Source organism: Acanthochromis polyacanthus, chromosome 10, assembly GCF_021347895.1.
Source record: "Acanthochromis polyacanthus isolate Apoly-LR-REF ecotype Palm Island chromosome 10, KAUST_Apoly_ChrSc, whole genome shotgun sequence".
NCBI lineage: Eukaryota > Metazoa > Chordata > Actinopteri > Pomacentridae > Acanthochromis > Acanthochromis polyacanthus.
In genome coordinates, this window is record NC_067122.1 from 28,297,884 (window position 1) to 28,321,161 (window position 23,278).

Consider the following 23,278-nt stretch of genomic DNA (forward strand, 5'->3'; position numbering starts at 1 on the left):
CATTAAGCTTGGAGATGCTGATTTACTCTGCTATGACAGATTCATGTGTTTGGGGAATAGCTGCAGCCTGGCTTTACCAAGAGGATTAAGGGATTTTTTCTTTTTTTCCCTCCCCCTACTCCTGCCCCTATCACATCTATCAGATTGTGGCACAAACCACTGTCCAGCCTTTGACCTATTCTGCATGTTCTAGTGTTCACAGCTGGGAATTAGAGAATTTGAGTTGGGAGACCTGCCATGCCAAGCTGCATGTCCGCACTTTTTTTCAAGGCTGTCTCAGTGGACTGACTGTTCCTACTGCTTTTTATTGATTTATTTATTTGTTTTCTGCCTGTCCTTGTCAGTGCTGCTGTCACCTGAGGCATGATACGCTGAGGTGCAGCATGGCTTGTGGTTTGTAGCCAGAATCTCGCGTCTGCGTTTGGACACCGGTTTTTGAATACTTGTTTGCTAACTTCCTCGCATTGTTTTTGAGAGATGTTATGGTCACCGAAGCTATCGCTGTCCAACATCCACGTGCGTCTGACAGCCAAGGGTTTACTCCGAAACATTCAGGTGCTGTCAGGATGCAGGAAGAACACTGTGGTTTTCCAAGCAGGTCTGTCAGTTTTTTAAGTGTTTAATTGTGCTACTCATTTTGTTATTGTTGTGACTTTGTTGTGGTTTTTGGGTCACTGTGCTATAAAACAAGCCTGTCGGTGTTTGCCTTGCAAGTGGGTCCTTGCTTGTTTACTGTTTCTGAATCCTATTTTTAGTGTTGCTATTTACTAGTCGGCAGAGCAGGAGGTTCATCTTTCATTTTACCTACCTTGGTCACCAAAATGTGTGACTCCGGACAGAATTATTTTAGGATTTGAGTCTTGGATTCAAAAAGCTATTTGAACAAACGCCTGAATAGTCTCTTTTAAAGTCATGTTGACCTTTTAGGATGGTTTCCATTATTTTTGAGGCCACCTTAAATTACAATTTCTCACTGCGCCGCCCAGTACTCTTCTTTCACTCAAATGCACCAAGGTTATTTTGGTTCTTGGTCTCTAAGTTGTACTTTGTTGTGATTGGTGAATAGCATTGTGGGAATATAGTAGCTTCCTGGAGTTCCCATATTGCTTAAAACATTCCTAAAGATTTTAACCAAATGTAGTAGCATAGTTTCACAAAGGCCTCAAAAGTTTTAATAATTAAATTGAATTATCTCTCATTTAAACAAAAAAACAAATATGTCACCTTCAAACACTAGCCAAACAAGGATGCTCTTATTTACATGATTCATGAAGTGAAGTATTTCTATGGTGCCCCATGCATCCTTCTGTTACAACCCTCATGTATATATTTATCCATTCATTTTAGACAAGCATCCATAGTGTAGCTCTCGTTCTACATTGAGAACTGTCATCTGTTATTTCACCGACCAAACGCCATAACAAGTGTCTGATTGTGAGGGGTCTCATCACCCATCATGCTTTGTGCTGTGATGCGACATCTCCTTACAGCAACAGAGCACAATGTCATGGAGTCACTAAATCACTGTGTTTGATGCTGAGTGTACTAGTTGGAGTGGTACAAAATGATTCTCTGAGCCTGGGAGGAAGTCTGAAATGGAACGAAAGCAACATGTGTCATCACCACTCTGATGAAAATAGCCTCGGGTCTTCTGTTGCCATGGAGCAGTAGTCCAAGGAAGAGATGAAGTGCTTATGTACAGTCACATTGCATTTGGAAAGATTTGTGTTTTTGTACGGAAAATAAAAATCACATTATTGTTGAAAAGAAGCAGGTACAATACTCACTCCTAGACTACGTTTGCTCCTGTGAGAATATTTATTTTTCTATTTTGTTAAAAACATGTTAGAATTACACTGGGTAGCCCTCAGACAAAATAAATGGCCGAGTGAAGGAATTATAGATTTTTGTTAAGCCTAAAAATGAAACTGAATTGCCATTTAATTTTTCTTTAGTATCTGAATCTCTGAGTCATCACCAACATTGCAGATGTTTTCAAAGGTCCAGAACCTGCTACCTTTTTTTTGGATCATTTTGAATGATTTATGCAGGTGAGAGCATGATTTTAAATATTCATCAGAATCTGTTTCATAATGTCCACTTCAGGTCTTGGATACACGGCCAGTTTCTCTATATATGGACATATTAAAAGTGGCATCCATGAGCTTTGCAACGATGGCAATGTTTGTTTTTTTATAGATATATCATTTGCTTTAAAATGAAGGCATTTAGAAATAGAAAATATATATTCAGTAACCACACAACACTATTACAGCACAGAGGAAAAAGATACTATTAATTTTTTACTAACACAACATAATGTATTGTATGGTATGACCACAATGTGCAGCTCTATAGTAGATTAGCTCGTTGATTCTGTTGCAGAGCTGGGTTTTATTCTGTATACAGGCATGTTTGTGGTTTAGGTTGTTATTGTTTTTTAAATGGTGTCTCTTTATATTCTTTGTGCAGCCAGCAGGGGGCATCATAATTTAAGGAAACCCTTCTAGATTTAGTTTACTGCAGCATCATCAAAATTATTGAAAGCAGAGCTTCACAGCTCAGCTGTCTGTTTGGATCTCAGTCAGAAAAATACTTTTTATAGGGTCTCAGTATATGATGAAAGAACAAAAGCATGTTGGGAAAAAATTGAAGTCCCAATAAAACTTTGGACACCCCTACTGATTAAGGTATTTTTCTTCTTTTTTTATTATTTTCTACATTTTAGAGCAAACCTCAAGATATCAAGCTATGAATTTACATAAGGAAAAGTGTCCAACAACCCAAAATATGTTTACTTTTAGATTTCTTAAAGTAGCTCCAGCTTGTTTTGATGATAGCTTTCACACTGTTGGCAATATCTGAACCAGTTTTAAGGTAACAGGTGAGCCTTTTCAAAAGTTACCCGGGGGAATATTTTGCCTTCTTAAAGATACCGTCAGTTTTGTTGTGCCAAAGCAATGTTGGTATACAGTATACACAGTGTTGTGCAAAAGTTTTCTCCCTGCACACAAATCTTTTATTTTTGCATATTTGTCACACTTAAATGTTTCAGATCACCAAACTAATATTTGTATGTCTTAATTGTAATACAAAATAAAGTTTTTAATTTATGGTTCATTGAAAATTTATTGAAAATCAATCTCACCCCTGTGAAAAAGTAATTGCCCCCCTAAACCTAATAACTGGTTGATCCACCCTTGGCAGACCAACCAGTAACAAATGTTTGTTGCATCTTGTGATCAGTCTTTTATATCGTCTCTTCTCACCAGAATAGTTTTAATTTGGTCACAGTAGACAATTTTCCAGCATGAAGTGGCTTTTCAGGTCTTGCCACAGCAGCTCAATTAGGTGCAAGTCTGGACATTTAGTTCTTTTTGAGACTCTTAGAGGTGGACTTGCTTATGTGCTTTGGGCTTGAGCTTCAGGTCCTGAACTGATGGGTGGATGTTTTCCAGGAGGATTTTCTGCTAGAGAGCAGAATTCATGGCTCCATCAAATATGACAAGTCATCCAAGTCCTGTGGAAGCAAAGCAGCCCCAAACCATCACACTACCACCATGTTTCGCTGTTGGTATCATGCAGTATTCTCTTTACACCAGATGTAATAAAATAGATGTCTTCCAAAAAGTTCCACCTTTGACTCATCAGTCTGCAGGATTTTATCCCAAAAGTCTTGGGGCTCATCTAGATATTTTCTTCGAACTGCTGGACAAATTTTTTTGTTCTTTTTGGTCACCAGTGGCTTGAGCCTTGCGACTCTCCCATGGATGCCTTTTTTGCCCAGTGTCTCTCGTAGATGGACTTTAACTGAGGCCAGTAAAGTCCGCAGTTCTTTTAATGTTTGTCTGGGTTCTTTTGTGACCTCCTGGATTAGATATCGACGTGTTTTTAGAGGAATGTTGATTGGCCAGTTACTCCTGGGAAGGTTCACCACTGTTCTGTGTTTTTTCCATTTGTGGATAATGTCTCTCACTGGGGTTCGTTGGAGTCCCAGAGCCTCACCAATGGCTTTGTAACCTTCCAGACTGACAAATGTTAAATGTCAATGGCTTGCATCCGTTCTTGAATCTCTTTAGAACGTGCCTTAATCTGCTGCTTTTTGAGACCTTTTAGCTAATTCACAGTGCTAGATAGGTTGTATTTTAGTGATGCTTAGATTCACCAGCTTGACAGTAATCATAGGCGAGTGTGAGACTGAACCCACTGTCAAATGAATTTGGTCATTTGCTAGATTGGTAACTTAGGGGACAATTACTTTTTCACATTGGGCAAGATGGGCTGAACAGCATTTTTCCTTCAAAACATAATTAATAGTAATTTAAAACAGCATTTTGTGTGTTATTGGGGCATCTTTGTCTTGCATTAAAATTTGTTCTATGATCTCAAACATTTAAGTCTGTCAAATATTAAAAATAAAAGATTGCTGTGGGGGGGCAAATACTTTTGCACAGCACTATAGTTCTATTCAACTGCTGTAATCTGTAATACGGCAAGAATCACCCAACTCAGTGAAGATACTTTTTTTTTAAAACTTACTAGCCACAGAAACTGTGAGCTAAATGCATCTCAGATTAGAGTCCACAGAGATGTTTCTCAAAGTTAAAGTGGCATATGCATCTTAGAAAGTAATTAAGAAAATGGCAAGAGTTTGCAGCACTGGTATGAAAGCTACTGACTGCTTTCTTTCCATTCTTTATATTTAATAATTTCACAAGTTATTTCAGAAAATCCCTTGAGTACAGAGGTGTTTCCAAACGTTTAACCGGTACTGTAAATAGATTAGTCTATGTAGCAAATTGCCTATATGAGGACTTGAGTGCTGGAAGCTGTTCAGCCTCAAAATATAAAAGTAATTATTATTATAAATTGTTTACATGACTTTGTGCAAAAAGCCAAGTTAATGATCCAGAGTACACAATAGCTAAAATTGTTAATTAAATCAAAGTCTTAGAACTCTGATGTTTTACTTGAAAGATAAAGTATGTTCCCTGACATCCATCCAGTTAAAGCGCAGTATGATTATTTTGTTTGCCATGAAGGCTGGGCCTGTCTTTTATCCTCAACAATTTACTTTGGCAGTGAATCACTGAGGGAACGAGCTTATAGGTGAGCTGCACATCCTGATAGCCAGTCTGTGGCATTAATGCAGCACAGAATTATTCTGATATGATGGATCTGGTTTTTAATGATCCTGTTTGCTCATAGAAAGAGCTTGATTTCATGCCTTTATTCCACAGTTTGGCCTTTAAATCTGTTACCATCACGAGCTCCATCAAACAGTGTATAGAAACATTTTCATGTGCTATAGTTGCATGCTGGTTTTATTCTTGGATGTTATGGTGATGCTTGGGTTACTGCATCTAAATTTAACTTGACTACGGTCCAAGTTTTGGGCTTTATAAAGGGCATGATGATAGACACTTCACAAGCTGAGGCTACATGTCTACATGCTATTACAGCAGTGGATTAGGGTGAAATTGCACAGCATTGAAGATGATTGGTCATTTGTTGTACTGTGACAAATTGACTTGCAATATCAAGAGTGTTTTTGGTCATTAATCATAATAGTCTGTCATCTAAAACCACAACAGAGCAAAGTGTAAATCCCCACAGGCCGCTGGTGGTACAGTATATTCCGCTCATTAAAACCGCCATTCCTGACATGACTCAGGCTATCCTCACTGCTGTGTTATGTAACAGTCACTACACAGTCTCTTTAGAGAAAATGAGCTTTCTGAAAAACACTTGAGCACATGTTCATTTTCAATCATGTCCTTTCTTTCCTCCTCTCCACTCAACAATCTGTTTAGTTAGGTTGTCAGTTAAGTGATCCTCTATTCTGGTGTCGCAGCAGTGTAAACAATGTGTTCTTCATTAATAGGATTGATGGTAGCTATTATATGTCTGATGTATTTATAAAGCTGATGTAAATCAAATGTACAGTAGCATGGCCTTGCTAAAATAAGCTGTCCTTGGTGACCAGTGCCTGCACAGCACGAGGTGAAAGTCGGATATGGAAAACGACTTGCATTCAGTGGATCCAGTTTTATGTCAGAGGAGCAGCACTGGAAATCATTTCACTGACTGATTGGACAGAGCAGTTATAGGCTGCAGAAACCCAGGGATTTGACACTGGAGCTTGCTGCATGGGCCGGGCGGCGCTGCTGTCAGTCCACCTGCAGCGGTTATGGAGGGAAGCATGTTGATGATCAGTGTTGTCACGACGCTCAATTCGTGTTCTTTTGCAGTGGACAAGAACAAATCCAAGGCCAGCTCCCGTCAGCAGCAACCATCCCAACAAAGCCAGAATAAGGGACCCTCAGATGTGTTAGCAGCAAGTGTCACAAAGGATGACAGAAAAGACCCGATCGTCCAGAGCCTCAAGGGACTCCTGACAGCCAGCAGCCGTAGATTTGAGGCAGTCGCTGTTGTTTTACAGCAAACTTTGGCTGAGGTAAGAAAATCTGACTTACTCTAGGTATTTTATATGATTTTTTTAATCATTGTTTAATTGTTTTTATTTCATATTTAACAAATAGAGAGAAACTAATGACATGCATTGCAACTTCAAATTATCCAAAAAGTTTTTCAACATCAAAAACCTCTTGCATTCTATAACAGTGTTTCCCCTGGGTTGAAATGACTGTGAGGTGGTGGGGTCACTTTCAGCTTAAAGTTGTTGACGGGGGGGGGGAAATTATATATACTATCGGGCCATCTCCGCCGCAGCCGCGCACCCCCCGCGGACGGTCTGATCGATCCGGCGGGTTTTGCACTGCACTTTCTTTTTTTTTTTTTTTTTTTTTGCCGTGGACCAGTGAGGCGGCAATGTCGGCAGTATTTTAATGAGGCGGTGGCCTATACCGACGAGGCGGGCCGCCTCGCTGGTTATATGGGAGGGGAGACACTGCTATAATAGCATTCATTTAATAGGCGTCTGTCCTATTAAAGTTGAACTCAAGACCACAATATAATTCAAAGCAGAATATTGACTATATTATGAAGATATTTAAGTCTGATATTAAATTCTTCCAGCATAGCCACAAGTTACAAATCAACGTTTTATTTTTGAATATATTCAGTCAGTGAGTGGAAATGCACAACCATATGAGAAATGCAGAACAATTTTATCCTTTTACAATAGAACTGTTCATTACGTATTTTTTTTGACACCTGATAGTTTAAGTAGTTTCACCTAACTAATATCTGTGTTGTCACTTACCGTTTGTCTCCAGTAACAAAGGTGACCACTGAGTGATTTTACCATTTAGCATGTTCTACTAAGATTGTGTTTGCAACATAGTACTTGAACATACAAATTATAAAATAACTATACATTGGTAAAACAAAGAGGTACCAACAGAGTTCATAGTAAAAGAAAGATCCTCTATTGATCTCTACATGTGTACAGTTTGTCTTGCCATTGTCTCCTACAAGTGTTGCAACACCAAACCCTGTGTGTCGATACAAAGGAGGCCGACCAAATGAGATTTCTATTTCTAGCAAAAGCACGGAGAGTGAATGTTATGGTATAAGCGGCTGCACACACAGACATACTTGGATGCTGTCCAACATACAACAGTCCTGCTGTTGTCGTCCAGTGAACAACTGTTAAAATTCTGGATTAAAGACAAATCGTCTTTGTCAGGGAGTCTGTTAATTCCTGCTTTGATTTGGAGTCAAAATGTGTCCTGCAGCACAAACGAGGCCTCTTGATCTCCTTGTAAAGACCAGCATTTATTATATCTATATCAACCCTGACAACCCGTGTACGTAGGTGTACTTTTCATGGATTCAAATGTTGCCCAGAAAGGCAATCATGACCCCAAGTGCTAAGTCTTTTTTAAATTATTTTAAATATGGGAAGTTTAAGCTTGCTGCTTGTTTTTTGGCTTCCCGGATCTGGATGCTCCAAGGGATTATTTCACCCACAGTGTTTTGCAGTGTGCAAACAGGCTTATCCACACAGCTATCCTCCACCCAACCCCAGTTGACTTTTAGTTGTTGTCATAGGGAAATGAGTATGTATGTGGTGCTTGGACTCTATTGTCTTTACGTCAGGAGGAATATAGGCTGAATGTGAGTGAATCAATTTGGCTCTATGCATTAATCTTCTTTTAAACATGAGAAAAACAGACATTATGTGTGACTTTGATTAAGTACATGAAAAGACACAAATCCTTTCAGTCCTCTGCTTAACTTTAGAAATGTCCTTATGATATTACATTATATGTGTTGTCTGTACGCAATATAGGAAGCTGACTATTGTGAAATTACGAGTCTAAGATGAATCACTGGCACAGGAGCGAAAACACTGGATTTGCAAGGACGTAAACTAGCCTTTACAGTAGCTCCATTGGACCTCAGATCTTGACATTGTTGCTCCACCTCAGTCCAGTGTGTTGAGGCCAAATCCATAAACGGTATCAGATGGAAATAATAATGTGCATAAGGCCATAAATCCTCATTCATTTGACATCCCTGTGCTGCAGATATTAGATTTGCAGGGGACTGTGAATCTAATATCTGTATGTCATCCTTACTATAGCTTCAGTTCTTCCAACTGTGCAGAGTGCTCCATCACGTACAATTTAGAAGCATTTGTAGGTGAGGGATCATAGATTTTTCCTACTGGTTAGACAAGACACCTGTGCAGACAGTGATGCTGCAGACGGTTGATTTCTGGTGTATATTTCAGAGTGCATTATGAGGTCCTTTTAGTTTGTTGCTTTCAAGTATGAAGAAGTGGTTGCTGACTCCATAAATGCCCCTTGTGGTTCTTCAACAAGCTGTTGTTGGAATTATGGAGCTGAGTATTCTACAGCTGAGCTCTGTTTCAGAAAATTAAACCACTGCTTCTCTCAGCTGTTATACACAAAGTCGCCTATGTGTTTTATTACCCTTGGCCTAGATTACAGCAACTCTCTTCACTCCTGCCTTATTTCAGAGTTTGACACCAGACAGATCTCTTAGGGCACCATTTGGATGTTGTGACAGAGTTCACATCAGTCCAGTACAAGCCTCAAGGGGCTTCAATCTTGGGGGCAGATTTGCCTCTTTATGACCTGAATTCACATCCTAGGCACCAGAGAGCCAGTAGGGACTTAAATTTGTCAAAGTCTGAGACCACTAACTACTTCTATTTTGTATTTATTTCAAATTTAATACAATTTTCATTTAAATTTGACAAGTCAATTTAACAGTTTAAGTTAGTCGTAACATCTCTGAGAACTGTCCATGAATTCAAGAATAGCCTGCTATTTGTTTGCCCCCTTTTTGCTCTAATGACAGCAGCTTTCGAGCTGCATGGACTTATGCTGTAAAAAAAGAACATAATAAATGGCCTCAGATGCCTCTGAAATGCAATGAGAATAAAGAAATGCAGAACATAACTTATCCTGGATATGCTGTTAATGGGAAATGTACAGAACATGCATTTGTTCATGATGAGTTAGCTTGGAAGGAAATACATCTTCTACAATAAAACAGAGGTGACCACGTGTTCCTGGTCAGATGATAGTCCATTTCTCACCATCTACACACACCACACCAACTGTCAGTCCAAACCTGTTAATTCATGTAACCCCAGAACGCTGTGGCTATGTGCCATAGAGCTTCTTTTCATGTTTGGCTTTCTAGGAGAAAAGTTGATGACAAGTAGAAGTCTTTAGCATCTTTTGAGTTTCAAGGGGTGTTTAGACTCCTGCTGCTGCTGCTGCAGTGTGAATCCTTCTCCACAAACATGAAATCCAGAGGGTGGAGCATGTCTCTGAAGAATGTAGTAGCTGATACACTCTGGTATCGTTTTTCTCTTCTCTATGCAGCCTTCAGCTTTTGCCACAAATTTCTAAGAAGGATTTGCCAATAAATGGGACTTTGTCCGTTTATCTACTGTGAAATGCTCATACATCACAGCATTTAGAAGTGGTTTAGAAGCCACTACTGGTCTTCTTGCACGAGAAAGATGAAAGAATTCAAAGGAAGTGCGACAACAGAATACTGTTACATTCAAACAACATTAACCCTCTTGCAAAACAAAGCAAAAAACAAGCAAATAAATAAATAAATCTAAAAACAAAACACAGCCCCATCAGTCGGTGGACATTAAAGTCAGTCATAGACCCGTAAGTGGATACTGTATTAACTAGTCTGTGTAGCACAATATAAGTACCACTCCAACAAAGAGGGAAAGTTGTCTTCTTAATGAATTGTAGAAATAACCTCCAATCTTAAGGATTTTATTGTCTGATTGTGTGGTCACATTTGGTCTGTTTCCACAAAGTGTTTTTGAGTATCATGCACTGCCCTTAGAAACCTTCACTCAGCTATGATTTTAAACAACCCTCTTTGCTCAGAACAACAATCTGACTTCTGACACTTTGACTTACTTTTGATTCCATGTTTCCTACAACCAAAATGTTATCAATGCCATTAATCTGTTTCAGGTTAACTGCTAACCTTGAAATACTTCAAACTTTTAAATCATTACCAGGTTTACATAATAGTATGACAGATTTTCCACTGTGTTTAAAATCACATTCCTGCCAGCCTACATAATGTGACAGCTGGTATCCAAAGTGCAGAGTGTAATCTTTTGTCACTGATGTATGACTCATATCCTTCTGTTTGGGCAGCAGGGTTGTGAAACTGAATCCATCAACAAATATCAAAAACATGCTTGTTCCTCTCTGACAGAAAAGCAGCTGTTAACGCCTCCTCCCACTGACTCAACTTTAACTGTTGCGTGTCCTGCCTTTGGACTAGTCTTTGTGCATGTAGTGCAGAATGGAATCTGGTGGCCACTCTTCATACCAAGAATAGGAGGCAGGACGTTGCCATCATAGTGTGAGAATGTCCCAGCTGTTGACTTGATATGGTTAGGAACCACAGCCAAACGCCAAGCAAGGCCTGCTTCTTATCATCTGTTTGGATGGAGTGTGACAGCTCTGGAGGTGGTTTCCCACACCTTCTTTCAAACAGAAAACACTGTTAGATGATTTACATCTTGGTGCTGGAATGCAAGCAAAAAAAACAAAAAGTCTGACAGATAATATAGAGCCTGTGTTTTATCTGATTGCGTGCTGATATTCACTGCATTTCCAGTAAACTGGAATTTGATCTGCAGCAATTAGTCATTGATCTTAGTTCATCATCATGTGTTACTCTACACCTGACATGGTATCATCTTTGTATACACTGGGGATACTGCTACTGTTTGGACCAGACTAGAGGACCGAAGAGGTGCAAGTGAGAAACTGATATCAAATTCAAATGGCAGAGGCATGCACAGCCGTCTGTAATTCCATCTATATTATTAGAATAAATATTCAGACTAATGGAGGAGGTTTTATGAAGATTTCTTACACAGTGGGGCTTCCTGGTGGAAGCTACTTTACTCGGTACTTAGATGCAAATTATTTTCGATTTTTTTACATTTTTTTTTGAGCAGATGTTTTTAGTGCTCAATGGGAAAAACGGGAAAACAAGAATCTTTTGTGACACAGTGTGTGTTAAAAGCATGCTCACAGTAAATCACTGATTGGTTTATCTGTTGATCAGGAGCAGGTGACTTGATGACTTCTGAATTATCAAGTTAAATTGTAAAAATCTAACCAATTTACTGTAGAACCCATCTACAGGGTCAGTTACTCATGTGTCCAGTGCAGAAAAATGCTGACTAATGTGGTCAGAGGTTAGTCAACAAGGGATCTTATTTTTAAATTGCATTTATTGACAGTACACTAACTGTAAATAGTTTTGTTGACACAGAAACCTGAAATTCAGTCTGTCACAGCATTAAATTATCCTCTAATGTAAGACTGCATCCATGCAGCAGACTGTAAGGTAATGTTGCAGAGGGATGACTTAATGTAGGTTTGGATGAGTAGTGGGGGATGGTGGTAATGAAGCCTGTCCGTGTGTCCCCTGGGTGGGTCGCTGCACAGCACAGGTCCTGGTCCATCAGCCTGATGTCAGACAGCTCCTTACAATTTATCTGTTTGCTCCACTCCGCCTGCCTTTAGTGCTTTCTTAAAGTGACCTCAGCTCGCTAGTGAGGCAGCTGCTCTCATGCACACTGTGGCCTGCGCCCTTTTTTTAGGTGGAATACGGTAATGCTCTCTGCAGTCACTCACCACAGCCAGTGAAGCGGCTTTTTCAGTCCTGCCTCAGATGTAGTCGGAGCAGTCTGGGAGGAGGTGCGTGTGGAGGTGGTGCGTCCACCTGGACCACTGTTTGTCCTGGAGTACTGAGTCTCCAAAGCTACTGGGGGGGACTCCGACACCCAAGCCTCAGGCTGAGGCGGCACCATGGGCTGTTCTGGCAGCAAAGCATGCCTTGGTGCTCCTTGCGCTGCAGAGAGGGTAACTGGCTTCTACATTGTTCTACTCTGCAGTGAGGAATAGATGCAGATCTGGAGAATGACAGGGTGGAAACCTTTATTCTAATGTAAACTGATCAGTGAGGTGATGCTTGGCTTGTCTTACTTGCCTGTTTTATCTCATATACATAATTGAATCATGCAGGCTGTGCGATGTGCTGTGCGGAATGTCAGGTTATCAGCATGGTGGTAGACGGGAGATAAACAGTTTCTGGATCTTCTATGCGTCACTTTGAAGTCACTTTGAAGGAGCACTGCAGCTGCAGCGCAGCCTCCTACACTGCAAAACTGACTCAGAAAGGGAGAAGTGAGGGAATTCTACTGACACAAGGCATGTGTGAAACTGAAAACATGAGCTAGGCGTCAAGTTTTCGTTTCCCCTTCCCCATTATCACTGGTTAGTCTTTCTTTTGTTGGCAATAGAAAAACTGGATTCTTCAGTTAATTTCTTCATGTAACATAACTGGCATTTCTCATTTAGAATCTTGACTGCAATGATTGAAGCTTGTTGCTTCATTCAAATGAAGATCCTGAAAAGCAGCAGCAGGGTGACATGAACATGTGTGTGACTGTTTACGTTTTTCTTCCTGCAGCGTGATGAAGCCTCGAGGCAGTGCAGGGAGCTGTCCCAGGAGCTGGTCAACCTTAGAGGAGAGCTGGGTAAGTTGGGTCACCTTGGACTCATGCTGGCAGTGTTTACAGTGGTTATCAGTAAACTACACTCTCCTGGTACAGTGTTTGCTTTTAGTATCCTGGGGAGCTTTCTCTTTGATCACTCAGGTTACATTTTGGGTCATGTTTGATTAAGCCGTGCCTTAAAGTGGCTCTTAGTTAATAGAAGTGGTTGCAAAATTGATTAATTAATTTTCTTGTTTTCCTTTGCCCATGACAAAGATATTCCCTGTAGGTCTTTGTCTGCTGAAAAACAGATACTCATTTAACAAGTCATGTGTGTTTTTACCACTGCTGAGCTCAGTGGTGTCAGTCCATTACCCAGAGAGTGGCAATCTGTCCTCTGACCCCTCACAACAGGGTTTCCCACTGGTGGAATGCCACGCCACCTGAGGCCCTGTGAAGTCTAGGGGACAGTGAACCATGTTTTATATCCTGTCTAAGTGCTGTCACACTGCACAACCTTGCACATGCACTCTCAAACACATGCTCCTACTCCAGCTTTCATCTCTGACTTGAGGCCACAGTAGTGTTTGACTCCTCCCCTCCTTCACAGCCTCGGGACTTCCACATGACTGCTCTTAAATGCTGAGCGCTGGTATATTTGTGGTGTAACACATTCTTCACTTCAGGAAAGGCTGTGAGACCCACAATCACCTCAAGTGGCCCTTTTGCATGATGTGTAGTAAAACACGGTAAAACATCTGGAGGTGTTATTTTTATGATAAGTTTCCCCTTTTAGCCTCTTCCCTCCTCAGACTGTGTCCCTGTCTGCTTCCACAGTGATCTCACTCCTCGCACAGAAATAAATTGCAGTCCTTCTTTGTCCACAGCCAAAAGTATGATGGAGCCACACCCTTAATCATTCCTCACACGTTTAAAAAAAGAGCAAGAGAGACAGGGATCTACATGCTTCAGTGTCTGCATTATCTGTGATTCTTCCAAACTGCGTCATCTGAGTAACTGCGAGCCAAAAATACAGCTAACTTTAGATTAACTTGGCTCTCCTTTCCCAAACTGCATGAGCTACGAGGTGTTTTCTGCGGGCGATATGAAAAAGAAAGGCACATGGTTGTGGAATGCTCGGCTGCTTTTGTTGAGCTGTATATGCCAAAGCCTGATAGATGGTCCCTATGCTGCTTTGGCGTCTGTTTCTGGATCTGCTGCCATTATTCCACTCTGGGTAAGGTGAATCCTCCTGTTCAGACAACGAAGCGCAGTTCCTTTCTTTTGCTTTGCACTTCTTTTTGGTTGATTGTAAGAGAACCATCCACATATCTTTAGTGAGCCCTGATTCCCTGAGATCACTGAATGGCAAAATGTACCTGCCAGCCTCGTTGAACCGTAGCACAGCAACATCTGGACTCGGTATTGATTTACACCCGCTGTTGAGGTTATATATAGTTTCAAGTTCTAAATAGTTGTGGTTCATTGTCGTACCACCTATTTGAGACCAAACACGGCAGGAGACTTTCTTTTTCTGCACAGCTGTCTTTCTTCCTATACACCATCACTGCTGCTTTGCTGGTGATTTGAGATCCAGCAGCAACTGTTGCATATCAGAAGTGTTTGTGCGCAGCCACTTAAACTAGAGACAAGTTATGGAGTTGATTACTGTCACCCACTCCACACCAGATATAAACACTTGGCAATGGAAACGGCTGAGAAATTGCAAAACAAAACAATTGCACAACCAGAAAAACTGCAAATTATCTGCTTGGAAAAGATTGAATAAATCTTCTGTGTTACCATTTTCTAGATGTTGTGAAAGAATTGACGCTTGTTTCTCTATCTTATTCTGCCTATAAATAACTGCAGTGTAGTTGGCATAAGCGGTCAAGTGCAAAAGGCACCTCCCCTTCAAAGTCAGATTTTCCATTCCTTTTTGGAGAGCATTTAGTGTGACACATTTACATCAAGAGGGACTTTGTTAAGCAGAGGTTCCTCGGTGGACGTATCAAGTTTCTTACGCAAGCGGTTGCTAATGCAATTTTTCCTCCGAGCTTGTTTAATGAATATTGCAGTCTGCAAAATGGCACACAGGCACTGAACATGATGCAAACTGTCACCTGTTCAACACCATAAAATGCTGCCTTCTGTTTTTATTTCCAGTCTGCTCTGTCCATTCATCTGAGCGCCTGGAGAAGGAGAAGGAGGACCTGCGTGTTTCTCTGGAGGATGCACTGCACAATCTCCAAGAGCAGCACCAGCAGGACCTGGCTGAGCTGGAGAAGAGGCTGCAGGCCTTCTACCAGGCTGAGTGGGATAAAGTTCATCTCACCTACCAGGAGGAAGCTGACAAATGCAAGACTGTCATGCAACAGCAGGTTGGTCCCTACGAACCTTTATTACTCCACCAAGAAAACGGAGCCTCAGCAGGGTTACGTGACAATAGCTGTTGGTTTGTTTGTCTGTTTGCAACATTACTCAAAAACAGACTGACAGACTTCAATGAATTTTTCAGGGAACGTCAGAAATGACACGAGGACCAAGTGATTAGATTTTGGCAGTGATGCAGCTTATAGTCTGGATCCACGGATTTGTTAAAGATTTCTGTATGATTGCAAGATAGCAGCACCATGTCACTGTAACCATGACAACAAGTGAACACTACGTCAGCTGCCTGCTGACGATCACATGATTGCGATTCTTCTACAAATCGACCAACACGGGGTTATCAGGACTTACCCGTCGGAAATCATACAAGGAACAATTGATTAAATTATGGGGGTCTTTCTGAGCTCCATCAATTTGCGCCGTCCGCTACATGTTTAGGTCACCTGATTCAGTATCCATGCATTGCGTACACATGCATAACACACGCCTGTGCTCATTTTGTTTGTGGGTACATCTGTATTAAATAGTCTCATTCTGTGGTCCCATGATTTCTGCCACAAATTTATTTTCAAGATTTCAGCCGTTGGAAATGATACAGCTGAGCAGCCTTGGCGGAGTACTGCGCTCTCTGAGTGCTTTTGTTGTTTTAGATCTTATTTTCACATTTTTTAGAAAGATTTACAGCCACTATTTGTTCAGTTTTTGTTTATTTAACATGAAGTTCAGACACCAGCAGAAACTAAAGTGTGAAATGTTTCAAAACTGACACATTCTCTGTGCTTTAGATTATAACATCTGTCCAGATTATTTAATATGCTGCAGTCTGTGATAATGCTTTTAGATCAAAAACCCTAAGTATTGAAAATGTACTGTATTCTTGTTCTTGTGTTTAAGATGGAAGAGCTTAAAGCCAATCACGAAGCCATGAAGCTGGAACTAGAGAACAGCCACGTAGAACAGTTGCAGTGTGTTAAACAGCAGTATGAAGTGTCACTGGAAGGTGAGTGAACAATACTGGACCATAGTGTTCAGCCGAATTTATTTTAAAATGACTTTACCATTTCATATTCTTCAGCTATTTCAAGATGCATATATAAAATGCTTAAAAATTGTTCTGATTGGTTGTGTTTTTGCATTACATCACGGCATGAAATTGTAATGAACTTTTGATGTGCATGTTTTAAATTCCACAATATCTCTAAATCTATCTTTGCAGAGCTCAGGAAAGTTCACAGTCAGGAGCTGCAGTCTCTTGACAAAACCCTAAAAGATGCTGAAGCAGCTCTATCAGTAGGTTTTCTTTTTCATACCTTTTTTAAAAAGTAAAGCAAAGGTATGTAATGTTTGATGAACCAGTGGTTGCTCAGTGCTTTTGTTGTGGTGTTTGTATCCACAGGGAAAGATTCAGGAGCTGACTGTGGAGAATAACGCTCTAATTGAGAAGCTAACTGCAGAGGAGAACAGGAGGAAAGAGCTGGCCGACAAGAGTCAGGTACTGCTTGTGTGTAATCTGTGTGCTTATTATAGCTGAGCTCCACTTTAGAACTATCTCATGACTCCAGCGTTGTTTGCCCTGAGAATAAAAGATGAAGAAACCCTTGATGCCCCTGATTAAAGACGGATTATCAACAGAAGCAAAAGTCAAAACATGCTTTTGTGAATGACTTTACTCTTCAGTAATCTATGTTTTCTGTTTGCTTAGTTAACTCCTAATCCTTCTGTATGAACTGGAATAGGTTAAACACTACATCTCTGTGCTAGCTACGACGCTGCCCTCCCTCTCTGCGCAGACTGGAGGTTTTAATTTTCCCAGAGCATTGCATGATGCGGCTGCCACTCCTCATTAGTGTTGAGTGGCTGCCACATGAACCCAGCATTGTGCCCTGGCTCAGGAGTGTAATTAAGGCAACTACCTCACATTACCCTGTTATTAACAGATTAATAAGAAGAGCATCATTAGAAACAACTCTGTGTTGCATATTGACCATGCATGGTTAAAAAAAACAGTACTGTCTTCACTGTGTATACACACTGCCTGTCCAAAAAAAAGTCACCACCTGGACTTAACTAATCAGATAGGTAGGAGCCTTCCCATGGATAATTCCTGCAGTGATGAATATGTTTCAACTGCAACAACTTATTTAACCCTAGCTGATGCAGTGAGGAGCTTCTCGTTTCTGAAACATGTTGAAGACATATCCTGTGGTCATGGAAAGGATGTTAATCTGTCTCAGAAGAGTCAAATTATTGGTCTGCATCAAGCAAAGAAAACAACTAAGGAGATTTCTGAAACTACTAAAATCAGGTTAAGAACCGTCCAACATATCATTAAAACCTGAAGGATAGTGGTGAACCATTATCTTTGAGAAGAAATGTGGTTGGAACAAACTCTTAGATGATTGTAGGAAATTGACAGTAGAACTCACGACTATGTTAAATAGTGAAAGTAAGAACATTTCCACACAAACAATGTGACGGGAACTCAAAGGAATGGGACTAAACAGCTGTAGCTCTAAGAAAACCACTGATCAGTGAGGATAATCAGAAAAAAGGCTTCAGTTTGCTAGGTAGCATAAAGATTGGACTCTGGAGCAATGGAAGAAGGCCATGTGGTCTGATGAGTCCAGATTTACCCTGTTCCAAAGTGATGGAGGTATCAGGGTAAGAAGAGAGGTGGATGAAGTGATGAACTCGTCATGGCTAGTTCCTACCAGTCTGTGGGGGTTAGGGTTATGATCTGGGGTTGGTCAGGTTAAGCAACATTATGTTCCCAAAGAATGAGGTCAGCTGATACCTGAATATACTGAGTGATCAGGTCTTTACATCAGTGGAGTTTTTCTTCCTTGATGCCATGGGAACTTTCCGAGATGACGATGCCAGGATTCATGAAGATGTCAGGATTCATTGGGCTCACACTGAGAATGAGTCGATCAGGGAGCATGAGATGGATTGTTCTCCACAGAGTCCAGACCTCAGCCCCACTGAGAATCTTTGAAATGTTCTGGAGAAGACTTTGCATCGTAGTCTGACTCTCCCTTCATGAATATAAGATCTTGGTAGGAAATTAATCCAACTGTGGACAGAAATAAATGCTGTGACATTGCAGGAGCTTATCGAAACGATGTCATGGCAAATGTGTCATCGGAGCTAAAGGCACTCCAATGAAGGATTAGAGTGTGTGACTTTTTTTGGACAGGCTGTGTATGTTGTAAGAGATGCATGGCGCCCTCTGTTGTGTGCTCTGAGTTTCTGTATGGATGCACTTCTCCTTAACAGATCTTAACAGAGTCTAAACATCTTTTCTCCCCACAGAAGGACTCTCACACCCTTTATCTGGAGCAGGAGCTAGAGAGTCTCAAAGTGGTGCTGGATATCAAAAACAAGCAGCTCCACCAGCAGGAGAAGAAGCTGATGGAGATCGACAAACTGGTGGGAGCTACGATGAGGAAAAAAATGATTGCCAAGCAACAAAACAAGCAAAGCTACTGACTTTAAAAACACAAGTTGTTGAATCACTCTCTTTATTTATGTTACTTTAGACGGAGAAAAATGTGAAGTTGGACGAGAGCCTTAAAAAAGTCCAGCAGGAGAATGAAGACTTTAAAGCCCGCATGGAGAGACATGCTGCTCTGTCGAGGTAAGAGTCATGATATACGCTCATAGTGGTGAAGACAAGAGTTTGAGGAATCCACAGAGGTGTGTCAGGACAGAGTGCTTTTGCTCAGCTGAACTTCTCAGTGATTGAATTCACGAACTGAATGCTGTGAGCATCAGTTCCATCCCTGTGTGCCATAGGGCTCCATTATTGTCCAAAATCTTTTCATCAGATAGTTTTTTTATTCACTGTTCTTCAAATGGGCAAAACTACACTGACAGTCAGTAGAAACTTTGAGACCATATTTTTCAACACAATTTTTATTTTGAAGCCCGAAACTGGATTTTTTTCATATGAATCATTTGTTTTGCATATTGGCATACAGAAACAAAAATCTAAAGTTTCAAGAATGATTTCAAAATAAAGAATTTCACAAAAGAAAACGGCACCTGCAAAACACAAAGTCACAACAGTCGATACCGAGTATGGCCTCCATTTGCTTCGATGCAGGCAGCAATCCGTCGGCGCATGCTTTGGACCAGGCTTCTGATTGTGGGTTGGGAACAGCCCATACGCCTGGCTACACCACTGTAGCTCAAACCGGCCTCCACTATACCCAGTGCCCGGAGACGTTGTTCATGTGATAGACTGGACTAACAATGGTGGCTATTTTTGGGCCTTTATATAGGCCTTCAGAACCCATTCTCAAATTGCGCAGATACTCACTGAGTATTGCTTGGTGTGTATTTGATTCACTTTTACAAAGTGACCAACCCATGTGCAATGAATCATGACAAAATGACAACTCATCATTATCTCAACTACCAGGGCACTAGATCATCAGTAAGTCCACAATGAATAATTACAACCCCCTACAAGTAGAATTCTGCGTACATTTCTACCTCAAAGTTTCTATTGACTGTCAGTATACTATTACACTCTGTGACATGTTCCTTTGTTACAATGAACATGCACACTTCAGTGTATTTTGGCCAAATCCCACACAAACCAATGTAATGCTGTAAATATTGGAGTGCAAAACTAAGCAGTGACTGGAAAAAAGTTTCGCACAAATTCCTCTTGTTTAGGTATATTTAGCTAAAATCTACAGTCAAAAATGATCAAAATATTTCTAATTATTTTTAAGCGTTTTAATTTTCAAGAAGAACCAGTGGGTGTAAGTCAGAAAGTCTTGAAAGATAGAATGAAGTACCACTGATTTTTGGCCTTTTAATGGAATTAAAACAAAAACTAATATCAATTCTTCATGCAGTTAATGATCATTTTAATTAAGATATTTGGTTATTTAGTTGGTGTGAATTTTATTCTAAAGGAAATCTAGTATCAGAGGTCTGACATGTATAACATATCATTCTATGCTCACATTTGACTGCACTAGTGCACATTGTACACTGCACTTTAGCTTCACAGTCTATATTTATGAGGCTGTAACTTTTTCTGTTTTGTTATTGTTTTTGAAGAATGTTTTTTAGGTCTTGTTATTGAACATCCTTGTGAAACAGTCACTGTGCATTCAACTGTTTATTTATGTATTTGGACAGGTCGGTGCATTATAATGAACGTACTATCTCATAATAGTTTACAAAAGGTTGCAGTAAATGAGACGGATTTAGCAAAAGGCTAATTTCCATCTGTTGTCCCACACATAAAAAAACATACAGGGATGCAGACGTATAAAATACAACAGAGTAAAACAAAGACAATGATGATAAATTAATTCTGGTAGGGAAAAACCTACCATAAAGTGCTATTATTTAGTAATGTGCTTTCTAGGCAGAGCCCGTCATGAAATGCTTATAGTAAAAATGATTTTGAAGTGGCTGATTTTCTCAATGTTCATAAGTTTGATTCTTCAGCAGCCTTATAATGTCTCTACAAATTGACGAAGGTGGAGCTTTCTCTGATAGCTGTAGGTGGAGTGTTCCAGACCTGCACATACTGTATGAGCCTGTGATGAATAAAAACTTTTGAATCCTGACTAATAACATGTACAGTGGTATACTGTAGATGATGAAGACTTCCTGTGTGTGAACTTGTCTCCACAGGCAGCTGTCCACAGAGCAGGCCATGCTGCAGGAGTCCCTTCAGAAGGAGTCCAAGGTGAACAAGCGTCTGTCCATGGAGAACGAGGAGCTGCTGTGGAAGCTCCACAACGGAGACCTGAGCAGCCCCCGCAAGCTGTCGCCCACCTCCACCTCCCCCTCCCACTCCTTCAGCCTCCAGTCCCCTCGCAGCTCCGGCCTCTTCTCCAGCCCTCCAGTCTCACCCAGATAACAATGGACCCCTGCTTCCAGGAAGCAGAGCCTCTCTTTTGAGTTATCCCCTCTGGAATTAAGAGCCATGTTTGTTTCCTGCTCAGTTTAGCCAAACAACAATGTGACCTTGGCTCCTTCAGGATCGGATGAACTCTGACTCTTTCTGTACAGAGATGCTACAGAGTGTAAAAGAACAAAAAAAGCAGAAAATGTTGCACAGAAGCACTTATTAAGCAAGGCCACCTTGTTCTTTGCCTTTCACATCTGATACTCTGGATGAGGAAAAAGGAAATCTCAGGACTTCTATGTAATGAAACACTATTTTTGTTATTTGTAGATGTATTCAGTGGCTTGTCTTTCCTGAAGCTCACACACGCACACATACAGTACATGCAGTTTTAAAACAAAGACACACAGATTTGGCCTTGCAGAGTGAGAGAAAGCTTTGTTTTTTTGTCTCTGGAGACCAAAGCCATGGAAAGTCTGAGCTCAGAATCTTTCAGGGTGGATCTTTATTACAGATATCTGAGGAATCTGGGATTGCTTCTGTTGGATTCCTGCAGCATTTCTCACAGCGAACTACAAACAGTCAGAATCTAAATACTACTAACATCCCAGTGCTCGTCGGTACGTCAGGGCTGGCTGTCTAAAGGAGGAACGTTCACTTTCAGGCTGTTTTCTTGCTCACAACACTCATGGTGATGTTCAGAATTTTCCTGCTATTTTTAAGGGGGGATTTTTTTTAAAGGATCGTCTGTGGCCTCTAACATTTCTGTCTTCATGTTTATTTGTGTGACCAAGGGACCAATCCACGTATTTGTGCATGTGTTTGAGTCTTGTCAATCACCCCTTACCGAAGCCTCCCAATGCAGCTTTAAAGTCAGGGTCTTTGCAGAGAGAAGCAGCTTTGCTTGTACATGTCAGAGGCAATGTATCTTGGAAATGTTTCAGAGAGTATTTTGTGTGGAATTGATATTATAGGCGTGTTGACCCTGTTTGAAATATGCAATTAATAAAGTCTTGTATTAAACCTGGAAGCTGCAAAATGGTCTGTCACAGTCAGAAGAGGATTGTTTTTAAAGGAATTTTCCACTTATTTCATCAGAATCAGTCCAACCTTGTGACTGTTTGTGCTTAAGTCAAATATCTGTACGCGTTTCTCTAAACCACAAGCATTCATTTCATAATCCTAATCCAAGGTATATTTCAAAATCACAACCACCAGCGACTATTCAGCAAAGTGGAAATCGCAGCAAGTGTTGCACTGGACCAAAATAAGCTTTGGGCCTGCAGATCACATTCCACATACGGAGCGCATTAGGATGTCAGCCGGGCACACAGCTCGGCTTCAGAGCAGATTCTCATCTTCAAACATGTAGAAAGTCTGACGGCTGCTGCTCCTTTTTTCCAGCATCATTATTTATTTAGTTTAAACGTAGCATAAAGCTTTGATTCGGTGTCCAGTGCAACAGAACCCTCAATTCTTGTTTCTTGTCAGCAGATTTGAGATCTGGTGACTGAGTTTGTTTAGATTTAAGATATTTATGATAAGTTTAGACTTTTGTAATGCTGAAAAATGCTTCTCACATCTTTAAGACTTTAGAGGAGTGTAATGGTGTGGTCCTTAAACTGCACCGCCTTGATTTGGATGAAGAATTAATTCTTCGCAATTGTTTGGTTTACTCTTTGAAACAGATCTTTTGATAATCCACCACTGATTTTCAGTGGGGCTCATGTCCGGGAATTGAGCTGGCCACTCTAAGGCCTGAATACTGAGCTCCTGCATCCAAGTTCTCCTGGTTCTGGATGTGTTCAAGGAGCATTATCTTGTTAAAACATGCAGTTTTGACCTCAGCGGAACAGTGCACCTGCAGAAGGGAGCATGTGGGTTTAGAGAATGGCACAATACTTGGCAGAGTTCAATGTGGCATCACAGACAGTGAGATGAGCAACACCAGCAGCACTCATGCATCCCCTAACCATGATACTGCCTCCACCGTGCTTGACAGTAGGTAC

The 23,278-nt window shown here is 40.7% G+C and overlaps 1 protein-coding gene across 2 annotated transcripts; it reads left to right on the top strand.

Annotated features, from left to right (window-relative positions):
- The first annotated feature begins 18 nt into the window (after positions 1-18).
- Positions 19-22,299, top strand: mtus1a (microtubule associated tumor suppressor 1a). 2 transcript variants are annotated; one of them, XM_022212946.2, is made up of 10 exons: positions 19-598; positions 6,252-6,457; positions 12,976-13,042; positions 15,167-15,381; positions 16,286-16,391; positions 16,608-16,681; positions 16,788-16,883; positions 18,704-18,820; positions 18,931-19,028; positions 21,053-22,299. In XM_022212946.2, exons 1-10 carry the CDS (start codon positions 478-480, stop codon positions 21,279-21,281), a joined length of 1,329 nt encoding a protein of 442 aa, XP_022068638.1. In that variant the 5' UTR covers positions 19-477; the 3' UTR covers positions 21,282-22,299. The 2 variants fall into 2 exon arrangements, with proteins under 2 accessions (XP_022068638.1, XP_022068639.1); XM_022212947.2 differs by lacking the exons at positions 19-598; positions 6,252-6,457 and adding an exon at positions 12,155-12,365.
- Positions 22,300-23,278: the final 979 nt, after the last annotated feature.